This window comes from Bos mutus, chromosome 1, assembly GCF_027580195.1.
Source record: "Bos mutus isolate GX-2022 chromosome 1, NWIPB_WYAK_1.1, whole genome shotgun sequence".
NCBI classification, from domain to species: domain Eukaryota; kingdom Metazoa; phylum Chordata; class Mammalia; order Artiodactyla; family Bovidae; genus Bos; species Bos mutus.
In genome coordinates, this window is record NC_091617.1 from 146,291,637 (window position 1) to 146,311,719 (window position 20,083).

General features: G+C 45.6%; 1 protein-coding gene across 1 annotated transcript in view; it reads left to right on the plus strand.

Moving 5' to 3' along the window:
* The window catches only part of TBC1D5 (TBC1 domain family member 5), a 595,923-nt gene that overhangs the window by 318,445 nt on the left and 257,395 nt on the right, over nt 1-20,083 (plus strand). The window contains exons 7-9 of the mRNA XM_070377101.1: nt 232-321; nt 417-491; nt 1,561-1,628. Coding sequence (XP_070233202.1) covers nt 232-321; nt 417-491; nt 1,561-1,628 — 233 coding nt within the window. The remainder of the gene's footprint in view (nt 1-231; nt 322-416; nt 492-1,560; nt 1,629-20,083) is intronic.

Consider the following 20,083-nt stretch of genomic DNA (forward strand, 5'->3'; position numbering starts at 1 on the left):
TCTTGTGGTGTATCTTTTAGAATCTTGCTCCCTGGCCTTTGTGCACTTTTGTGATTGTCCAGGTTGATATATGTCTTACACACCCCACATACAAGTGCGAGCTGGAAGGGTGATGAGTGTGCAGCACCACGAATGCATCGTCTTCAGTTTTCAAGTGATGCCCTTTGGCGTAGTTTCATGTTTTCTTAGGATTTTCATAAAAGTTTTCCTGTTTTTTTTTTTTTTTGACAGCTTTTTCTTTGTGTTCTTCCTCAAGATAAAAGTCAGTGGATAAGTAAAATTAAAGAACTAAGAGCATGGTATAGCAGCGTTAAAGAAATAGTAAGTTGTGCTTTAAGTAACGTAACTGTTTTCTTAATTAGGCTTTGAAGGCCAGCGGCCTCTGACCTTTGCGTGTGTGTTTTCTTTCTTTCCAGCACATCACAAACCCTAGGAAGGCTGTTGGCCAGCAAGACCTGATGATCAATAACCCCCTTTCCCAGGACGAAGGGGTAAAGTTGGTGTTTATTCACGCCTCGGCCGCTCTTGCCCACCAGAGCTGCTTGTGTCTCATTATCAGTCAGCATGGAGGCAGTGTCACTCTACACCGGTAGCATGACGCTTTCACCCCGTGTCAGTCCACCTAAAGCCGGGTGGGCGCTACTCCCTGCTGTGTGCTGGCAGCGCTGGGGGCAGCCGTGGGCTGCTTCCGGACACGGGCACGGTGGAGGGGAGGCTCTGGGGCTGTGAGCACTCAGGGTCAGCGAGACGAGAACCGAGAGGAGGGCACGGCGGGGCCGGAGAGGCCGCCGTGCACAGAGCCTCCCTCTCTCAGGAGTGAGAAGGCCGCACCCGCGAGGACAGCTCTCCGGAAGGAGATAGCTGAGCGGTGACCCTCGAACAGGGTTTAAGATCATGAAAAAGATGAGGCCCTCCTCCCTCAGGTCCCGGTGAGGACGAGTCGTGTTAGCCCTCAGCGGCACTGGGTCGCTTCTCCAGTTCCTGTTTCTGTGCTGAAGGACGTTTTTTTGTTTCACATTTTCTGTATAAAATTAACATTTCTTTTTCCTCGTATGTGTAATTATTATAATATAGTCTGTGAATATTAAGCAATTTTTAAAACTTGAAGTTCATATTTTTAAGAAATAGATAAAAATCTATGCGATTATGAAACCAAAGCTCTGTAGAAAACCTTACATAGCTTTCTGTGTTGGCAGTTCAGGTCAGGTTCCAGTGGACCCGCTGGCCTGTGGTCCTCCTCTAGTTCAGGTGACCTCTTTGTTGTTTAAGGGTAGCAGCAGATGTCTAGCAGTAAAAGTATCATTCACTTTAAGTAGATAGTAGAAAAATTTAAATATGCACAGTAATATCACTGGAAAAACTAATGTTAGAATGATTATGTGTCTCTGAGATTAGACTAGATTTTAATAAAACACTTTCCAGTTCCAGGTTTTCTATCTGCAATGTGAAATCATAACTCAGAGAAGGATAAATTTTAATTATTTGAATCATTAGATTGAGATCATAAAAGTCAAGCAAAGGTGCAGTATTGTTTTAAATAAATTGCTTTCCTTATTTCAGAGTCTTTGGAACAAATTCTTCCAGGATAAAGAACTTCGGTCAATGATTGAACAGGACGTCAAAAGAACGTATGTAGAACTATTTACAAGTTACCTTCAGTGATTCAGACTGGTGTTACCTCTGAAATTTTAGCAAACTATACAATCTGTAGAGGAGCCTTAGTTGAATGTAGTATTTTACTTGTGTTAATAGTTATTGTGGCCAAATGTTGATGATAATAGTTACTTTTTATTCTTAAATTATAGACTTTTGTGTTCCCTTTGTCAAAATATCACATTTATAATATTGGTAATACTAAAATAATATATAAATACTTAAATGTTTAAATCAGTTTTTCAGTTTCCAACACTTGCTTGAAGTCATGTGCTTCTAACTAAGGTTATATTTTGTAGTCTTAATACTGGTTTTGCTAGAAAAAAATTATCTTTTGCTTTACACCTTTGAATCCCTTTCTAATCAAATTACTGTTTAAATGACAGGTATATTTTTACCCCCTTTTACTTCTGTTCCTTTTGACACCATTCAAGTTTGCAAACAACTCCAAATCTCAATATTCAGTATATGAAGTGGCTCTTTATCTAGCATATAGTTAATTTCTATAACTTTTATGTATTGGACCTTACTTTTTTGGGGGTCATGTGATGAGCACATGGAATTTGTGTGGGTGAGCCTGGGGTAAGTTCTAGCCAGGTATGCTCTAGTCCTAGTCCTGGACAAAGTAATTTCAGCAAAGGTCTTTCTCCCTTAGATGTTCATTTCTGCAAAACAGAGATAAGACTGACCACCTCATGGCATAGTTACAGATTCACATGTTGTTAGTGTAGTAAATTAGATGTGTCTCCATTTTAAGCTGTGTCAGTATCAGCCGAGCTCCCCCCCTCACCAGGGTCTGGGATGAGCCCGGTGTGTGCGAGCCTGTACCTCCAGGGCCGCCTTCCAGCCCCCCGCGCCTCTGCCTGTCTGCCCGACTCCGGTTCAAGTCCTGCTCCGCCGGGCGCACAGGCAGGGCCCTGGCTCCGACACTGCTCTTCTCTCCAGGCCCCAGACAGAATGATCAGACGACGTGGACTTGCATTAAGGGCATACTACCCATTTAAAGCAGATTTTCTGCTTTAAAATGGAAATACTTCAGAGGGGCCATAGGTTCAGAGAGCAGCAGCACCACTGATAACCGGCCGTGGTGGCGAGTTGGGGTGGGAAGTGTGAGCACTTGGGTGAGCCTGGTCAGGACCAGGGGCAAGCAGTTTCGGGGCCGTTACCCTCCTGAGTCAGGCCGTGGTGCTGGTCTCTCGCCAGTGGTTTCAGAAGGCAGAGTGCCGTTGTTTTGGTTCACAGGAGGCCCTCAGTAACTATTTGTTGGATAAAACAAAAGGATAAATTTCCTCACCCATCGCTTTAGTAACTAGCTGGGTAATCAGTGGTGAGAAAACAGGGTTCATGAAAGCAAAATGCACAGTATATGTAGTTTACCAAGCAGTAGCGATGTCTCTCTTTTAAATGCTAGGCAGTTATCTTAGAAAACTTGATAGCTTACGTTTGAAGTAGCCAGTAGGAAGAGTGTGAGTGTCTCCGCTGTTGTCAAATGGAAGTGGGGGCACGCGGCACTGGACAGGGTCCCACACCGGGACACCCAGGCCAGATTGCTGACGGGAGTGGGAGCAGAAGAGAAGGGGAGACAAGGGCGGACACAAAACCAAGCGATAAGTGGGATGTGAGCCCCTTCAGCATTTTGTTCCTTAGATCAAACATTTCTGCTTTGCTATGTGGGAAATGTTATTTCTCAAAAGCTATATTCTGTGTGTTTTTCTTACAGAAACGTATGTGTGTCTGTGTGTATAACACACATACATGACAATTGTTTTCCTTATAATTTGTCTCCACTGCTGCATTTTAATTCAGGCTACAAAGCCCAGATGCAGAGAAGCCCTCTGGGTGGGGGAGGTTCATACCTCCTTCCCCAGAAGTCTCTCCCATGTCTCGCCTCACATTTTGAGGAAGTCTCCTAGCCATCTCTCTGTAAATTCTGTGGCAAGTAACTTAGCTTGTAGGGTAAGGCTGTCAGTCTTTTTTTAAAGCCACCAAACTGCTAATCATAAAAGCTGAATAGCTTGAGTAATCTTACTGTTAACCTTTCAGGCTGCATTCCGTCTGTAGAAGGCGCTGTGTGCGCTCAGTCGTGTCTGACTCTTTTTGACCCCATGGACTGTGGCTCCCCAGGCTCCTTTCCCATGGAATTTTCCAGGCAAAAATACTGGAGTGGGTTGCTGTTTGCTACTCCAGGGATCGAGCGTGTGTCTCTTGCGCCTTCTGCATGGGCAGGCGGAATCTTGACGCTGCAGTACCTGGGATGCCTTTAGAAGGCACTTCACGATCCCAAATCCATGGTTCTCAGCCCCGTCTGAATGCAGCTCATACTGCAGTGGGCGGCGGGCGGGAGCAGCACGGCCCCCTGACTGCCCACCAGGCTGTGAGAGAGCTGGGGGGTTTCGACTGACTGTCTGTCTCCTGTGCTTCAGACCCGTCCACTGCACGGGAGATCAGAGTGGTGGGGAAGACAGACGAGTTTCCTGTTGTCGTGGGATGTACATTTTAGTGCGGGGCGCTGGGGAGTGAGACATAAGCCCGTGTAGATACAGAGAGTCATGGAAGAGGGCAGTGACTGCTGTGAAGAAATCAAACCGATAATCTTAAACACAGCCAGACAGGTGGCTGTTTTAGGAGAGGCATCAGAAAGGGCATCTCTGACAAGGTCCTCTTTGAGCTGAAACATGTTACGAAGCCAGCAACGTGGTGATCTGGAGGAGGAACCTTCCAGGCTGAGAGAGCAGCTGATGCCAAGTCTTCAGTGAGAGTGAGCTGAGGGTCAGCAGGCCTGCTGGGGGTGGAGGTGGCGGTAGGGATGTCTGGTGGGCTGTTCCGCCAACCACGGCTAGGAGTTTGGGTTTGACCCCACCTGCAGTGGGGAGGCTTGAGGGAGCTGAGGGGAGCGTGGGACCCTGGAGGAGGGCTGGGGCGCCTGGAGGAGCTGAGGGGAGTGCAGACCCTGGAGGAGGGCTGGGGAGCCTGGAGGAGCTGAGGGGAGTGCAGACCCTGGAGGAGGGCTGGGGAGCCTGGAGGAGCTGAGGGGAGTGCAGACCCGGGAGGAGGGCTGGGGAGCCTGGAGGAGCTGAGGGGAGTGCAGACCCGGGAAGAGGGCTGGGGAGCCTGGAGGAGCCGAGGGGAACGTGGGACCCTGGAGGAGTGCTGGGGCGCCTGGAGGAGCTGAGGGGAGCATGGGACCCTGAAGGAGGGCTGGGGCGCCTGGAGGAGCTGAGGGGAGCATGGGACCCTGAAGGAGGGCTGGGGCGACCTGGAGGAGCTGTGGGGGGCGTGGGACCCTGGAGGAGGGCTGGGCGCCTGGAGGAGCTGAGGGGAGCATGGGACCCTGAAGGAGGGCTGGGGCGCCTGGAGGAGCTGAGGGGAGCGTGGGACCCTGGAGGAGGGCTGGGGCGCCTGGAGGAGCTGAGGGGAGCATGGGACCCTGGAGGAGGGCTGGGGCGCCTGGAGGAGCTGAGGGGAGCGTGGGACCCTGGAGGAGGGCTGGGGCGCCTGGAGGAGCTGAGGGGAGTGCAGACCCTGGAGGAGGGCTGGGGCGCCTGGAGGAGCTGAGGGGAGCATGGGACCCTGAAGGAGGGCTGGGGCGCCTGGAGGAGCTGGGGGGGGAGACCCTGGGACCCTGGAGGAGGGCTGAAGGGGCTGGGCCTGGAGGAGCTGAGGGGGCGTGGGACCCTGGAGGAGGGCTGGGGCGCCTGGAGGAGCTGGGGAGTGCAGACCCTGGAGGAGGGCTGGGACCCTGGAGGAGGCCTGGAGGAGCTGGAGGAGCTGAGGGGAGCATGGGACCCTGAAGGAGGGCTGGGGCGCCTGGAGGAGCTGAGGGGAGTGCAAACCCTGGAGGAGGGCTGGGGCGCCTGGAGGAGCTGAGGGGAGCATGGGACCCTGGAGGAGGGCTGGGGCGCCTGGAGGAGCTGAGGGGAGTGCAGACCCTGGAGGAGGGCTGGGGCGCCTGCAGGGTGTGTCAGGAGTGTGGGACCTGGGAGAGGGTGGCTGCTGTGCTGCGGGCGGGGACAGAGGCTGTGGGCACGGCCCCACAGGGCAGTGGGTGTGAACGACGTGGACTGCAGGTGGTCTGGAGCAGATACAAGCTGAGGACTGGTATTGGATTATTGTGGCTTTCTCCCACTCCTCAGTTCGGTTCCATTGTTACCACTGTTTGGGGGCCTTTCACCTCTCACCTGGAAGTCTCTTGTCTAACTGTTTCCCTTGACTCTATTAACTTGCTTTTCCCATCCAACTCATGTGTTGAACCCTGTCTTGAATCCTAGTCTTGGCCCTACTTTCCTGTCTGGACCTGCTGTGACCCTCTGGTTTTGCAGAAGACGTGCTTATCCAGACTCCCTAACACACACACTGCTCCTTTTCAGACTGTCCAGTTCCCTTTGTGTTACTGACTTCTAGTTTAATTCCACTGTGGTCTAGGGGCAAGCATCGTATGATTCCTCTTCTGTGAAATTTGTTAACATGTGTTCTATAGCCCAGAATGGGATCTGCCTCTGAGAATGCTCTATGTGAGCTGGAGGAGAATGCGTATCCTGCTTTGTTGGATAGAAGTGACCTGTAGATGTCATTTAGATCCAGTTGGTTGATGATGTTGCTGTGTTCAGCTCTGTCCTTACTGGTGCCGCCTGCCGGTTCTGTCCATGTCTGATCAAAGGCTGTTAGTGTTTCCAGCTGTAATAATGGATTCTTTCCTTTCTCCTGGGCTTCCCTGGTGGCTCAGAGGGTAAAGCGTCTACCTGCAGTGTGGGAAACCTGGGTTCAATCCCTGGGTCAGGAAAATCCCTTGGAGAAGGAAATGGCACCCCACTCCAGTACTCTTGCCTGGAAAATCCCATGGACGGAGGAGCCTGGTAGGCTGCAGTCCATGGGGTCACAAAGAGTCGGACACGACGGAGCGGCTTCACTTTCACTTTCATTTCTCTTCACAGTTTTGTCAGACTTTGCCTTGCGCAGTGTGATGCTCTGTTGTTAGGTGGTTCTTGTTATGGCCTGTATGTCTTCTTGTAGAATTGACCCCTATTTCATTAGTCAGTGCCCTTTTTTATCTCTTAACTAGTGTTAGCATGGAGAAGGCAATGGCACCCCACTCCGGTGTTCTTGCCTGGAGAATCCCAGGGATGGGGGAGCCTGGTGGGCTGCTGTCTATGGGGTCGCACAGAGTTGGACAAAACTGAAGTGACTTAGCAGCAGCAGCAGCATGGTATATTGTTCTCCAACTATTTCCTTTTACTCTATGTGTCTTTACATTTAAGGTGGTTTCATAGGCAGCATGATGTTGGGTTTTAAAATGATTGCTTGTAAGGCAAGTCTACTGACAAATTCTCTCAATTTTTGCTTGTCTGAGAAAGTTTGATTTCTCCTTCACTTTTAAAGGGTAGTTTTGTAGCACACAGAATTCTAGTTGGGCAGGTTTCTCCTTCTCAAACACTTGGAATTTTTCAGTCCACCTTCTTCTGTCCTGCATGGTTTCTGAAGAGAAGTTGAATGTAATTCTTGATTCCTGTATAGGTAAGATGAAGTCCCACCATTCCCCACCCCCCCAACCTTTAAGAACTCTGTCTTTGATTTTCTGCAGTTTGAAAACGATGTGCTGAGGTGTCGTTCTTTGGGCATTGGTCCTGCGCGGTGGCTTCTGAGCTTCCTGGTCCTGCGGTTTGATAGCTGACATTCTTTGGGCAATTTTCTCAGTGATTGTCTCTTCAAATGTTTCTCCTGCTCTTTTCTCTCTTCTCCTTATATCCCCGTGAGAGCCCTTGAATGCTCTGTTCTATTCTTTTTTTCAGTCTTTTTCTATTGCTTTTCAGTTGTTGAGGATTTTGTTGAGACATCCTCAGGCTCAGATTCTTTCCTCAGCTGCTTCCAGTCTACTTGATGACTCAACCCATCAAAGGCTGCTGCTGCTGCTAAGTCGCTTCAGTCGTGTCCAACTCTGTGCGACCCCATAGACGGCAGCCCACCAGGTTCCTCTGTCCCTGGGATTCTCCAGGCAAGAACACTGGAGTGGGTTGCCATTGCCTTCTCTGCCATCAAAGACATTCTTCTCTGTTACCCTGTTTTATACCTCTAAATTTATTTTTGGTTCTTTCTTAGGATTTCTGTTTTTTACTTACATTGCCTGTCTGTCCTTACATGCTGTCTGCTTTATCCATGAGAGCCCTGAGTGTATTAATCATACTTGTTTTAAACCCCTGACTTCATAATTGCAATTTCTTTGGTTCTGATGCTTGCTCTGTGTCTTCCAATTGTCCTTTCTACCTTCAGGCCTTGTAATTTTGTTGTTGTTCAGTTCTGGTTTTATGACAGCTAGATGTGATTCCCTGGTTAAAGGAGCTGCTGTCAGTAGGCTGTTTGTAATGTGATGAGCTGAGGGGAGAGGGGACGTGTCCTGTAGATACATGGTCAGTGTCTCTGTGCCTCTGGACTATGCCCTTTACAGTGTTTCTCGGATCGCCCTTCCCCTTAGATGGACAGGATGGCTGTGGTGGGGTTGGGCTGGGCATTTCCCTCTCCCCAGGTCAGTCAGGGACCGATGGAGTCTCAGCAGGTTGGGCTCTGGGTAACTCGTTCTCCCTGCAGGCAGGCCTCGTTCAGAAGAGCAGACTCCCGCTCTGTCCAGGCTGGCCCCTCTCCCCTCCCCATGCCATGGCTGAGGGGATTTTTCTCTGATACTCACTGTGGGAACCTGGCCGAGCTTCTAGAGGCGAATCTCAGTTTTGTGTGGGGCTCCCTGTGATGGAGTTTTCCTGGAGTTTTTAACCCTCAGAGGTAAAGCCCATGGACACAGGAGCCTGGTGGACCGCAGTCCATGGGGCTGCAGAGAGGTGCTGTTTCTGCACAGGTTCTGCATTCCATGCAGCTCCTCTGCTCCAAGGCCGCTCCCCCTGCTGTACCGAGTCCCCACAGCTCATCCTTCAAGGCTGTGTTCATCACCGCCCTGTTCCTGAAGCAGTCTTTACCACTGGAAATAATTTGTGCCTGTTCTGTGTTCCAGTGGCATTTTCTTAATAACTTTGTAATGATATTACTTATGTTTCTTTGATATTGCTCAAGTTTATTTAGACTTGCCAGTGTATTCAGTACATTTATATTAGTCTCCTTAGCATTGCATATGCCAAGATAAATATGGTGTGGGTCCTTAAGAAGCTCAAAGTCTAGTAGAGAAAGCAGACCTAAAAAAATGTACAGAGCAAGATAGCAGTACTACGATGGAAAGAGGACATACAAGAGAAACTCCCATAGCTTCGTATTCCGATCCGGGAGACCTGTCTAAGTGTTCCCGACTCACGACCCCATGCCTACTTGAGGCGGACTGTGCTGTGCTCAGTTGTGCCCGACTCTCTGTGACCCCATGGACTGTACCCTGCCAGGCTCCTCTGTCCACAGGGATTCTCCAGGCAAGAATACTGAAGCTTCCCTTCTCCAGGGGATCTTCCCAACCCAGGTCTCCTGCCTTGCAGGTGGATTCTTTACTGTCTGAGCTACCAAGGAAGCCCAAGAATACTGGAATGGGTAGCCTATCCCTTCTCCAGAGAAACTTCGTGACCCAGGAATTGAACTGAGGTCTCCTGCATTACAGGTGGATTCTTTACCAGCTGAGCTACAAGGGAAGCCATGCCTACCTAATGGTGCTACTCTGTAAATACCTGAGGATGTTAGCTCAGTACTGAATGCCGTGCACAATGGGATCTCGGCCCCTGCTCCGTGGAGCTTGGGAAAACAAGTCAAGTACTCTCCCGGGGAACCATGGACATAAACTAATGTGTTAAGTTCTGTGCTCCTCCAAACAGTTTCCGCATTTCTTTCACTTTCATTACGTTATTATCAGTGTCAAGTACTTGTGTTGCTGTAACTTATAAGACCCCGAGGGAAACAGAATAAAGGGTGGAAAATACCGGGGGAAGAAAGTACCTACCTGGTTGTCACCCCAGGTCTCATGTTTCACACCTCGTGGTAACCCCTGGGGGGCGTTTCTGTCTTACTACAGAGTCAGGGTGGTGCCTAATTAATGCTCATTGATTGTGAATCCTACCACTTATGATCAGTGTTTTTCAATTTTCGTAATAACATCTCTAACATTTCCAATCTTTAGAAACATAAACACACTGAAAAAATACTATTATCTGCCTTCTAGTCTGAGTTTAAACAAGATAATTTCATCTCATAAGCTGTGTTGTTTTCTCATTATAGAATTTATTTGATCTGAATATGTCATTGAATTAAATATTATCTTTCAACTAATTTTAATATTGTTTTATTCTACTAACCTTTTTTGCCTCAAAGGGTTTTGTATTCATTTCAATTAATTGTTCCTTATCTCAGCCTAATGAAGTTGTTACTGTTCTCATTTTTATTACTGAATGGGGAAAAAACTGATAATCAAAAGGTAAATCAAGTAGCTTCCAATTTATAGCATTTCTACTTCAGAACTTGAGCTGTCCATTCTGAACCAGTTTTGCCATGCTTCAAAGGCTTAACATTATATGAAATTCAGTATTATTTAAAATGATGGGAAATACTGAGTTCAGAATAAAGTATCATTTCCATACTATATATACTAAAGAAGTCTGTTATTTGATCTATCAAGGATTATTTTAAAAGTATATTTACAGTGTCTATAATATCACTTGCAAATTAACACATTTATAGGCTATTGCCAAATAGTGTCATCTTTTCTTCAGATGCCTCTCTTGAATTAAATGGTTAAAATTTAGCTTCCTTTTATCATTGTAACTGTGACGATAAGAGGTTGGTCTGGTCGCCTCTCGGGCCACCATCCCCAGCATCTGGTCTTTTGTGGTTCTGTGTAGGGCTCTTACCGTCTGCACCTCAGGCAGCTCACTCTTAAGTTCATTCCACTCTGTCCCACTTGGTTCTCCAAGACACGATTAGACCTTTAACCGGCCTTCTCATTCGATGATCCCTTTTGTTTGTATTCCCCATATGGTCCAAACTTTAGACTCTTTATTTCAGCAGACTTTGTTTCCTCAATTTTTTTTTTTATATTGTCATTTGGTATTTGTGGATTCATTAATAATTGCTAAAACTTTCTCTTTAAAACCATAGATGTGTACTGTCCAGTTTGATAGCCCCCAGGCACATGTGGAGATTTAAATTGAAATTAATTTAGAATAAATAAAATAAGTCTTCATCACCCTCTCAAGATACAGGACATTTCTATCATTATAGAAAGTTCTGCTGCACAGTACTGTGAAAATGAATTGATTGTTGTTATATTTTTGTACTATATATCATAGGAATATATGCATTTTATTTTTTATTCACAGTGAACTTTTAGAGACATACTTTTGTTTCCTGTCTCTGCCCTTAAGAAACCTCCATCAGTTTTTATAGTGTACAAGTCTTATATGAGTTTTTGATCAAATTTAGTTATTATATAGTGGATAGTGTAAAATTAGACTACTTTGAGAATGTTTTCTGTATTAATAATGTACAAAAGTGATTTTACAAAGTTTTTTTTTTTTTCCCTCCTTATTTAAAGTCCATCTTCTACACATTTCCCATTTTTCAGAGAAATAATGCTGGTTCTCTAATCCAACAGTGATTCTCACACTAGTGCAAAGTTAAGATATCCTAAATGTTGGTGTGTTTTGTATAGTTTCCTCCACGCCCCCTTTTTTTTAGTTAAATAAAAACCAAATTCCTCAGGGAAAGAAAAATTTTACAAGCAATTTCAGAGCAGAATTGATTTTGGTGTGTGTTAATGCAGACAATCTGCCCAGTGTTAAAATGTTAAAGAGAAAAAAACCACACAAGCTGCCACGTTCGTGTGATCACACCAAAATAGCAGCTTGTATTTATATTTTCAGTCTCCCGAGGTGGACTGCAGGCACACCCCGCCGAGCGGCTGTGCTCGGCGCTGTGCTGCGGCTCCGTCTGATGCCGGCGCCGTCCACGCTTGTGCATGCACGACCAGCCCTCACATATGCACTTTTTCACAGCCGCGGAAGTGAAAACGACAACACAAGCCGCTCTCCGCGGGTTGTCGGCAACCTGTGTGTGTGTTTCTTAAATATTAAAGAGGGGGAGAAGCAGATTTTCAGGAACACAAGAAACAATTCTTCCGTCAAATGGCCTGTAGTCCTTCCTTATTTCACAACTCTTAAGGTAAAAGCAAAATATTGGATTCTCGCGGTTCCCTCTATATATTTAGAAGTATGTATATCTTGTACTGCTCATGTTTGTGACATGTATTTTTCTCATTTCTGCTGCATGTAAGCATGCAGATTCTTACTACATATTTGTTCCAATTTATGGGATATTGTTAAGGTTAAAATTTTTTTCTAGCATTTGCGTGAAAATGGAGGTGTGTCCGTGGCGGTCTTGGTGCTGTGACTGCACCCGCGCCCCTGGCCGCTGGAGCCCGGTGGCAGCGGCCGCAGAGTCCGCCCCGAGCTGCGGGCCAGAAGGGTTCTCCCTGGGAGATGGGCTGTGTAATGAAGCCAGCGTCTTTTACCACTGTTTATATTTCTAAACTGGGGCTTCACATGCTGACCATGAAGAGGTGAAAAGGTAAAGTCCGCTGGGTGGCAGAGTACTCCCTTCCTCGTCCGCCCAGCCCGTTCAGTAGAGTCACAGTATTTTAGGAACTTTCATGCAGATTTGGAATTGACACTACTTTACTATTTGAAGGATAAATGCTTTAAATTGCTTTAAAATTTTTTCTTAATTGTCGAAATACTGCAAAATGAAGTCTTTCAGTATGACAGAGCCTTGCACTTAAAGTGCATATTTCTACCTTTTTTTTTTTTCTTCTCAATTTTTCACCTTTATGGTATCATTAGAAAGTTTTTTGTTTTTTCTTTTATTTGAGGCAATGAGGCAGTGGGGTTGCTTGCTGTGTAACTTGGGGGCATTGGAAAACTAGAAAGAGCCTTTGCTGAAACCTCTCTTCAGATGGTGACAGACGCCGCCCTGGAACCCAGTCCCACTGCCTATCCCCACTGTCCTTCCTGGACATCTCCAGTCAGCCTAAGTCTCCTCACCTGGGCGGCGATTCCAAACTCCCACTGTCTCTGTTAGGCTCTGGGAAATTGTTCTGCTGTCTTCTTGGGCTGGGTCACACCCTTGTCATCACAACAGATTTCTGCTTTCTTTTCTATGCCTTTTAAAAATCAGGGTTCACCTCTAGTTTATGGCCTGTGAAAGTCACATAATGCTCTTATCGTCATTCGTTGCAAAGAACAAAGGCAGCAGAACTGTGGTCTAGCCTTTAGTAAGCTTTGCCTTCTCACCCCAGTCCAAGTTCACGACTTAACTTTCATTTTTCATTGGTTGGTTGGTTTGTAGGTTTCTGGACTTACTTATTCATTCAGCAAATACTACTTGAGAAATGACAGGTAGCAGCTGCTGTTCTAGAAGTTGAGGATCCTGATAAAAGAAAATACTGCCTCTTCCATTCTTTTTTAGAGCCCTGCAGATTTTATTGTAATTATCTTCCTTTAAAAATATCTGTGTAATATCTATTTTCTTGTCTAGATTTTAAGTACTTAAGTTTTATGTTTTTATATTTTTGCTGTTCCCCAGCACCTGGCATCCATAATAAGCATTGTGTCGTTGGTAATCATCTTAAATCCTTTTATTTTGCAAGTACATAAAGTTGAAGCTCAGAAAGAATGACTTAAGAAAATATAACTGGCTGCAGTGGAAATACTACCTGGGACTCCAGGTCTTTCTGCTAGTCTGTAATATTTTATGTTAATCTTATTTGCCTGAATTTACCACTTGTTTTTTCAATTGAAGAAGCTCTTATTGAACACCTTCTGTATGCATAACACTTTGTGGAGCAAACAGGAGATGGAAGCATGAGTGGGCTGCTTCAAGTCTTACCCAGAAAACTGTGGAGATTAAATACGCCCCTATGGTTTCTGCCCTCTGGGTTCACATATTCTAATAGAGTTGCTCAACCTTGGGAATATTGACGTTTTAGACCAATTAACTCTCTGCTGTACAGTGTGGGGTGCTTAGCAGTGTTCCTGACCCCTGACTACTGCAGCCTCTGTCAGGCATACTTTTTAGGTCCTTCCAGGGCATTGGGGTGTCTTGTCTGACAGGAGGGTTCTCTGAGGCGCCACTTCTGAGTTTTCTGAGAGCTTAACAAAGAATTTTACATTCACACCCTTTGTTACATCTTTCGACCTTGCTTTTCTGTGTCTTATGTTTGATCTTGGCCCAGAAGTAGAGTCTTAATGCTTCATGTGTGGCTCGAGAGGATGAGAAGGAGACAAGGTTGGGCTTGACATCCCTTCGTGTTGAGCAGTGCTTCCCTCCGCTTCCCTCTTTCCTTCGTTGTAAGGGACACGCAGCCCAGGGGCAGCTCCGCACTGCCTAGACAGGCTCTTGGGCCCGATCACCTGGGTATTGGGTACCTTTGCAATATCCAAATAAACAGATACTGCTGAGTTGCTAGTACCCAATAAGGAGTCTTTGTCTCCACTTTCCTTACGATGTTTTCCTCACTTTGACTTTCACCCTCGCTGGCAGCCTCATGGGCTGTCTGGCTGGCTAATCGTCTCTTTCATATCCTTTAGTCTTTTCACTGTGGCTCTGTGCAACGTTCCAGCTTCTGTCCAGTCCCATAGCTACCTCTACGGCATATTAAAAAAAAAAAGGAAACAGCCCAGTTCCAGGTATTAAAAGCTGTATTCATTATCTCTTGCTACATATTTCATAGTTGTTGGACATTTGGGAGCAGCCGAGGCCCTGGGACCTCTGAGCAGTCAGGTGTCAGCTGGAGCTGGGGTGGTGTGGAGGCTGCTGAGGGCTAGACGACCCATGTGGGTCTCTCCGTGGTGCTGCTTAAGTGTCCTTTCTCTAGAGGAGCCTTCCCCTAAAGCAAACAACCCAAGAAGGAAAGGCAGTGTGTTAAAGAATTGGCAAGTGTATTTTTAAAACCAGCACAGTCCGTATGCAGCCTCCCAGGTTTCCCAGATGCCCTTTTCCGCTCTGTCCAGCCGGAAGTGGAAATGTGGGCGGCGCCTGAGGTGGGATGCGCTCAGGAGGGGCGCTCTGCGGTCGCCTGTCATGGCCGCTCTGGTCCCAGTGGCCACGGCGCCCTGGAGAGGATGCTGGGGTGTTCAGTCTAGCTTCCTCCCTGAAAAGAGGAGAGGGCAGATTCGGTTGAATGTGGCGTGGTGAAGCCATCATCCCAAGCAGGGAGGACAGGAATTGAAAGTGTCTGCTCCTTTCATCCCGGCTCACCTCACCCCTCTGGTTTTTGCTTGATTTTTATTTCAGTTTTCCTTTAATAAAACAGTGAACTAGAGTAAGACATTATAGTTATTTTGGTGTTTAATCGTATTCTAGGGAGTTTTCATCAGCTCATTTTAAATTTTAGATGGATGCTGGTGGTGGAAGTTCTGGGTTTGAAGTGTGGACACAGCATCAGTTATTGTTCCTGCAAGCCCTCCGGTGCGGCTCCATCCTCCTGCTTGGCGATAAACCTTCACCAAGGGCTTTGCTTTTTCCCTCGGGACATCTTATTGAATACTTGCATCTTCAGTAATTCATCTGGGCCCAGTGCTTTGTCTGTTTTAATACTTCTAATTACCTAATTAGGTGCCATAATGCAGTGACAAAGCCCTTTGTCATTTCACTCTTGTCTTAACCCTTTTCTTGCTTAGGAAACACTCGTTGTGTCTCTTTGTTGTCTGAGGAACTCTCCATCATGGATATTCCTTGGATATTTGCCTCACTCCCTTTTTGTCTGGGTCATGACCAGCCAGGCCCTGTTGAATTCAGGTCTTCCGGGTTGACTCCCGTCAGGTACCTGGGCTCCTGGTTCTTGGTCTGAAGTTGGGGTTTTGTTGTCCTGCCCCTCTCACTTCTTGATTCACCCCCGTAGCCTGCAGCCACATGGAAAGATATCCAGAAAGCAAGTAAAATAGTTGTCATAAACTGCTTTCGTGACAGAATCAGTGCCATTTGTCATTCGTAGATCTTAGGTGTCCACAGGCATCCATGAGTAAATGTAATGGAAATCAGCAGCATTGTTTCAAAATGATAGTGGTCTGTGCTTCAGGATAACTAAACATTGACAAGGGTCAATTTTTCTTCATTATGTATTTTAGATAACAGTGAAAGAAAACATGATAGAGTTATAGTTTTACCATCTTACAACGTCTGATGAATCAGTCTAGACAGTGATCAATGGTCATCACAGAAAGAGAGAAAACCTAAAGATCTCTGCCTCCTGATGAAGGTACCCGGCTCCATCTGTACCCGTTGTCCACTTCTGTGTTATAAACCACCCTCAAAGCTTCAGAGAACAGCAGAATCAGTTTTGTTGATGAATCTCCGACTTGAGGAGGGCTGAACAGGCCATTTGCCTCAGTTCCATGTAGTGGTAGCCAGACCAGCTCGAAGTTTAAGGACTAGAATCATCGGAAGGCATGTCCATCTGTCTGGCTTTTGAGGCTGGAACTCGGCAGAGACAATCTCTGGAGCTGGAGCTGGAACACCTCCCCAGGGCCTCTCTTGGCTGCTTGACTTCCTAGTAGCGTAGTGTCTGAGTTCCACGGCTATTTGCAGACGGAGAGGTGGACAGAAGCTGTGTGGCAGCATTGCTCGCGTTGCCATCTCTTCATGAGAAGCTTGTCACTGAGGACCGTGCCTGTGCAGGGGGGTGGCGTTAGGCTGCCCCACCTCTGTGTGGGAGGAGCGCTGAAGGATTCGGGAACGTGCCCTTGAAGCGACCATATCTTCCATGAAGGATCGTGTTGAAAGTTGACTTTGAACCTGTTGAAGCCTCTAGACCTTCTTACCACTTTATGGGAATACAGGGGCGAGGAATGTGCTTCCGTAAAATGGAAGCACAGCAAGTAAAATTAAGAATGCGGCAAGTTGCTACAGGGCAGAGAGTTGGGCTTTTCTAACAAATGCATTGTGAGAGAGGGAGGGAGAGAAAAAGAGGGAGGGAAGAAAAGGCAAGCAAAAAGGGACAAGTTTGTAGAATATGTCTTAAGAGATATATCAACAAATTTCAGTGTACAGATGCTTCTTGGAACTTGATTGAAACAAACTGAAAAACTTTTAGGGAAATTTGAACATTTGACTGCATATTTGGTTTAATCAGTCGATTATTAGTTATAGTGTTAAAGTAGCACTATGGTTGTGTTTTTAGAGAGTCTTTATATTTTAGTAATAAATTCGTCCTGCAATACTAGTGATGTCTCAGGTTTGCTTCGAAGTGCAGCTCTGAGAGAGGAGTATACGTAAAAGGGATTATTAGTGATGAAGCTGGGCGACTGTGCTGGGGTTCCGTCCATTTTTCTCTTTATAAATGTTGGAATTCTCTATAATGAAATATGTTTTAAACTTAAAATGAAATCTGTATTGCCTATGAATTTGGAGTTATTTCAAGTTACAAAACAAAATGCATACACCAGATGTTTATACCTCTTGATATTATGTTTATACCTCTTGATGTTAATTTGCAGTATATAAAATTTGTCTGTTTAATACCTCCACAAATCTTGAGAGAGAAACTCCTGTAGTTTAAATGTTGATCAATTAAGTTGAATCAGAATTATTACCTTTGTTTCTACCAAGTAAAAATGTTAGATGATATTAGTCTAAATCCCATCATGGAATACTTTGATATTCCTTTCTCTTTGCTTATCAGTTCATCCTCACCTATTTATCATCTCTACTTTCTTTTTTGGCCAAATTCAGAAATTCCTTCTCTTGGACTCTCATTTTGTATAATAACGGAATTCATCTTCAGTTCCCATTTATTGTGATTCTTTTCTCCTTTTTCTCTTCTTTCTGATGGTTTGGCTTGAGTGAATCATAAACTTCTCTGCTGCTGCTAAGTCGCTTCAGTCGTGTCCGACTCTGTGCGACCCCATAGACGGCAGCCCACCAGGCTCCCCTGTCCCTGGGATTCTCCAGGCAAGAACTCTGGAGTGGGTTGCCATTTCCTTCTCCAATGCATGAAAGTGAAAAGTGAAAGTGAAGTCGCTCAGTCGTGTCCGACCCTCAGCGACCCCATGCACTGCAGCCTACCAGGCTCCTCCGTCCATGGGATTTTCCAGGCAAGAGTACTGGAGTGGAATGCCATTGCCTTCTCCGAAACTTCTCTAGTTCAGTCATAAATTTTTTTCTCTCTCTCATCTTTAATGAATTTACCACCATTTCTCTTTTTGCATGAAACTGCAGAGTCACTCTTGATTTTTCAAAATCTTAACAACTTTGATCCCAGCCTTGGTCTGTATTCTGTGATTTTTGCTATTGTTTCAAAAGCAGATTTTTCTTTCCCAGTGATAATTTGGGTTAGACTGCTGTTCAGATTACCTGCCCTGAATCAACACCAGATGTCAGGGAAGCTATTTTGAAGCTTAAAACCTATCATCAAAGCTGCCTATCACTATTCCTAGAGAAGCTGCTCACTGCTTTTCTCCCTTTTATTTCTGTTTCCTGTAGATAGAATGCCTTCTCACTTGAAGCTTGATAATACAAGAATCAAGTATTTGTTGTAGGAAATACGTTATTATTCAAGTATATTCATCAACATTATGACTCGTAGGTTCTTCTGTGTAACTCTAAACTCATGGAATTTTACTCCACTGCCTATCTCTGACTCATTGATTAGCAAAGTGGTTGGGAAGTACTGCTACCCTGTTCACTACCCAGGTACACTGGAGCGGGTGTTAATCTCTCCAGTTCGGTTCTTACCTATTACCTTCTGAGCTGGATTCTTTCAGCTGGTGACTTCTCTGAATGTCAGTTCTTCCAAATTCTGAAAATAGCATAAACTTTTGTCTCTGTTTCAGAGCTCTTCTGAAATCTTTCATACCTTACTTGTTTCATGCTATGGATTCTTCATCACAATTTAGAGAACGTCATACTTTTCTGAAAAAGAGGGCACCCTGAAACTTCATAAATGCACTTCAGCTATAGACTAGACTTGGGGACAGTGCGCCGTCACACAGCTATGCCCTGTCTGCCTAATGCACGTTTTCAGTTGATTGGGTATTTGCTAAATGTGGGTAGTTTAAATTAGCTACCTGCAATTTGATTCTTAGAGATCTCTAGTTTTTAATCTCGTGAGTGGTTAGTATGCATTTAAATGAAACTGCAAGTTGACATGTAATATAATTTACATTTTTAGTAAGGTATTAAACTCATAGTTGATGGATATTTGTTACAAAGTGAATATTGTAGTTTTTAGCACTTTCTCCCATAATCCGTTCAGATTGCAGCAGCCATTGGGAATTTGGTGGTCCAGTGTGCACAGACAATTTCCAAAGTGGTGTTAAAGAAGCAGATATATAGAATCACTCAGCCATGTGACCTGTCCAGTCCTGAGATAGGAAGCCTGCTTCAAGGCAGGGCTAGATTTAAGTCATCCGACGAACAAGGAGAGGAAACAATTTCACCTCAGAAGGATTACTCTATTTTTACTTTGGTGACGTAAGTTTTTCCAGGAAATTTCTTCTCAGCATTTTATTAACTAGTCACCTGTCTTTCATCCTAATTGCTCTAATTTGGGGTATTTGACTTTTTAAAGGCTTTAGCAGATTTCTTTTGTCCTAAATAAGTCATTTAACAAGCTTTTGTATGTATCTCCTACTTTAGTTCTTTTGACACTTTTTGGAACTTCTTTGTCTTCTAAGATATAGTTATTATTCTTGCTCTGACTTTACTTTCAGATAATTTCTCCTCTTTAGGAACTCCAGCCTGAGTCTGGAGAAGGCAATGGCACCCCACTCCAGTACTCTTGCCTGGAGAGTCCCATGGATGGAGGAGCCTGGAAAGCTGCAGTCCATGGGGTCACTAAGAGTTAGACACGACTGAGCGACTTCACTTTCACTTTTCACTTTCATGCATTGGAGAAGGAAATGGCCAACCCACTCCATGTTCTTGCCTGGAGAATCCCAGGGACGGGGGAGCCTGGTGGGCTGCCGTCTATGGGGTCACACAGAGTCGGACACGACTGAAGCGACCTAGCAGCAGCAGCAGCCTGAGTCTGGGCTATCTAGAGGGCCAGCACACTGAGATTTATGCATGGATATGAGATAGCCCACGGGCTGTTTATTCCAAGCCCCAAAAGAGAGGCTTCCTTCCTGCAGGAGAAGAGGTCAGACTCCTATGTCTGGGGACAAACTATATACCCAAGGGAATTTCAAGCCAAAGTCAAATGAACAGATAAAGATGAAACAGGCTATAATTTATTATAAAAATTAGAATCAGGAAAGAGATGCCTCACAAACCACTAGCATAGTCCACACAGGGTCCCAGCCTGAACTGGAAAGAAAGTTCTAACTCTCACAGGGGCCCTGGAGAGGATCAGACGGACGCAGAAAACAGCTGAGCTCACCAGCGGTAGGAAGCAGTAGTCGGAACGTGACTGACAGCCACGGTTGCGCCTCTGGAGACTAGGGAGGACCACTCTTCTGTCCCCTGATGC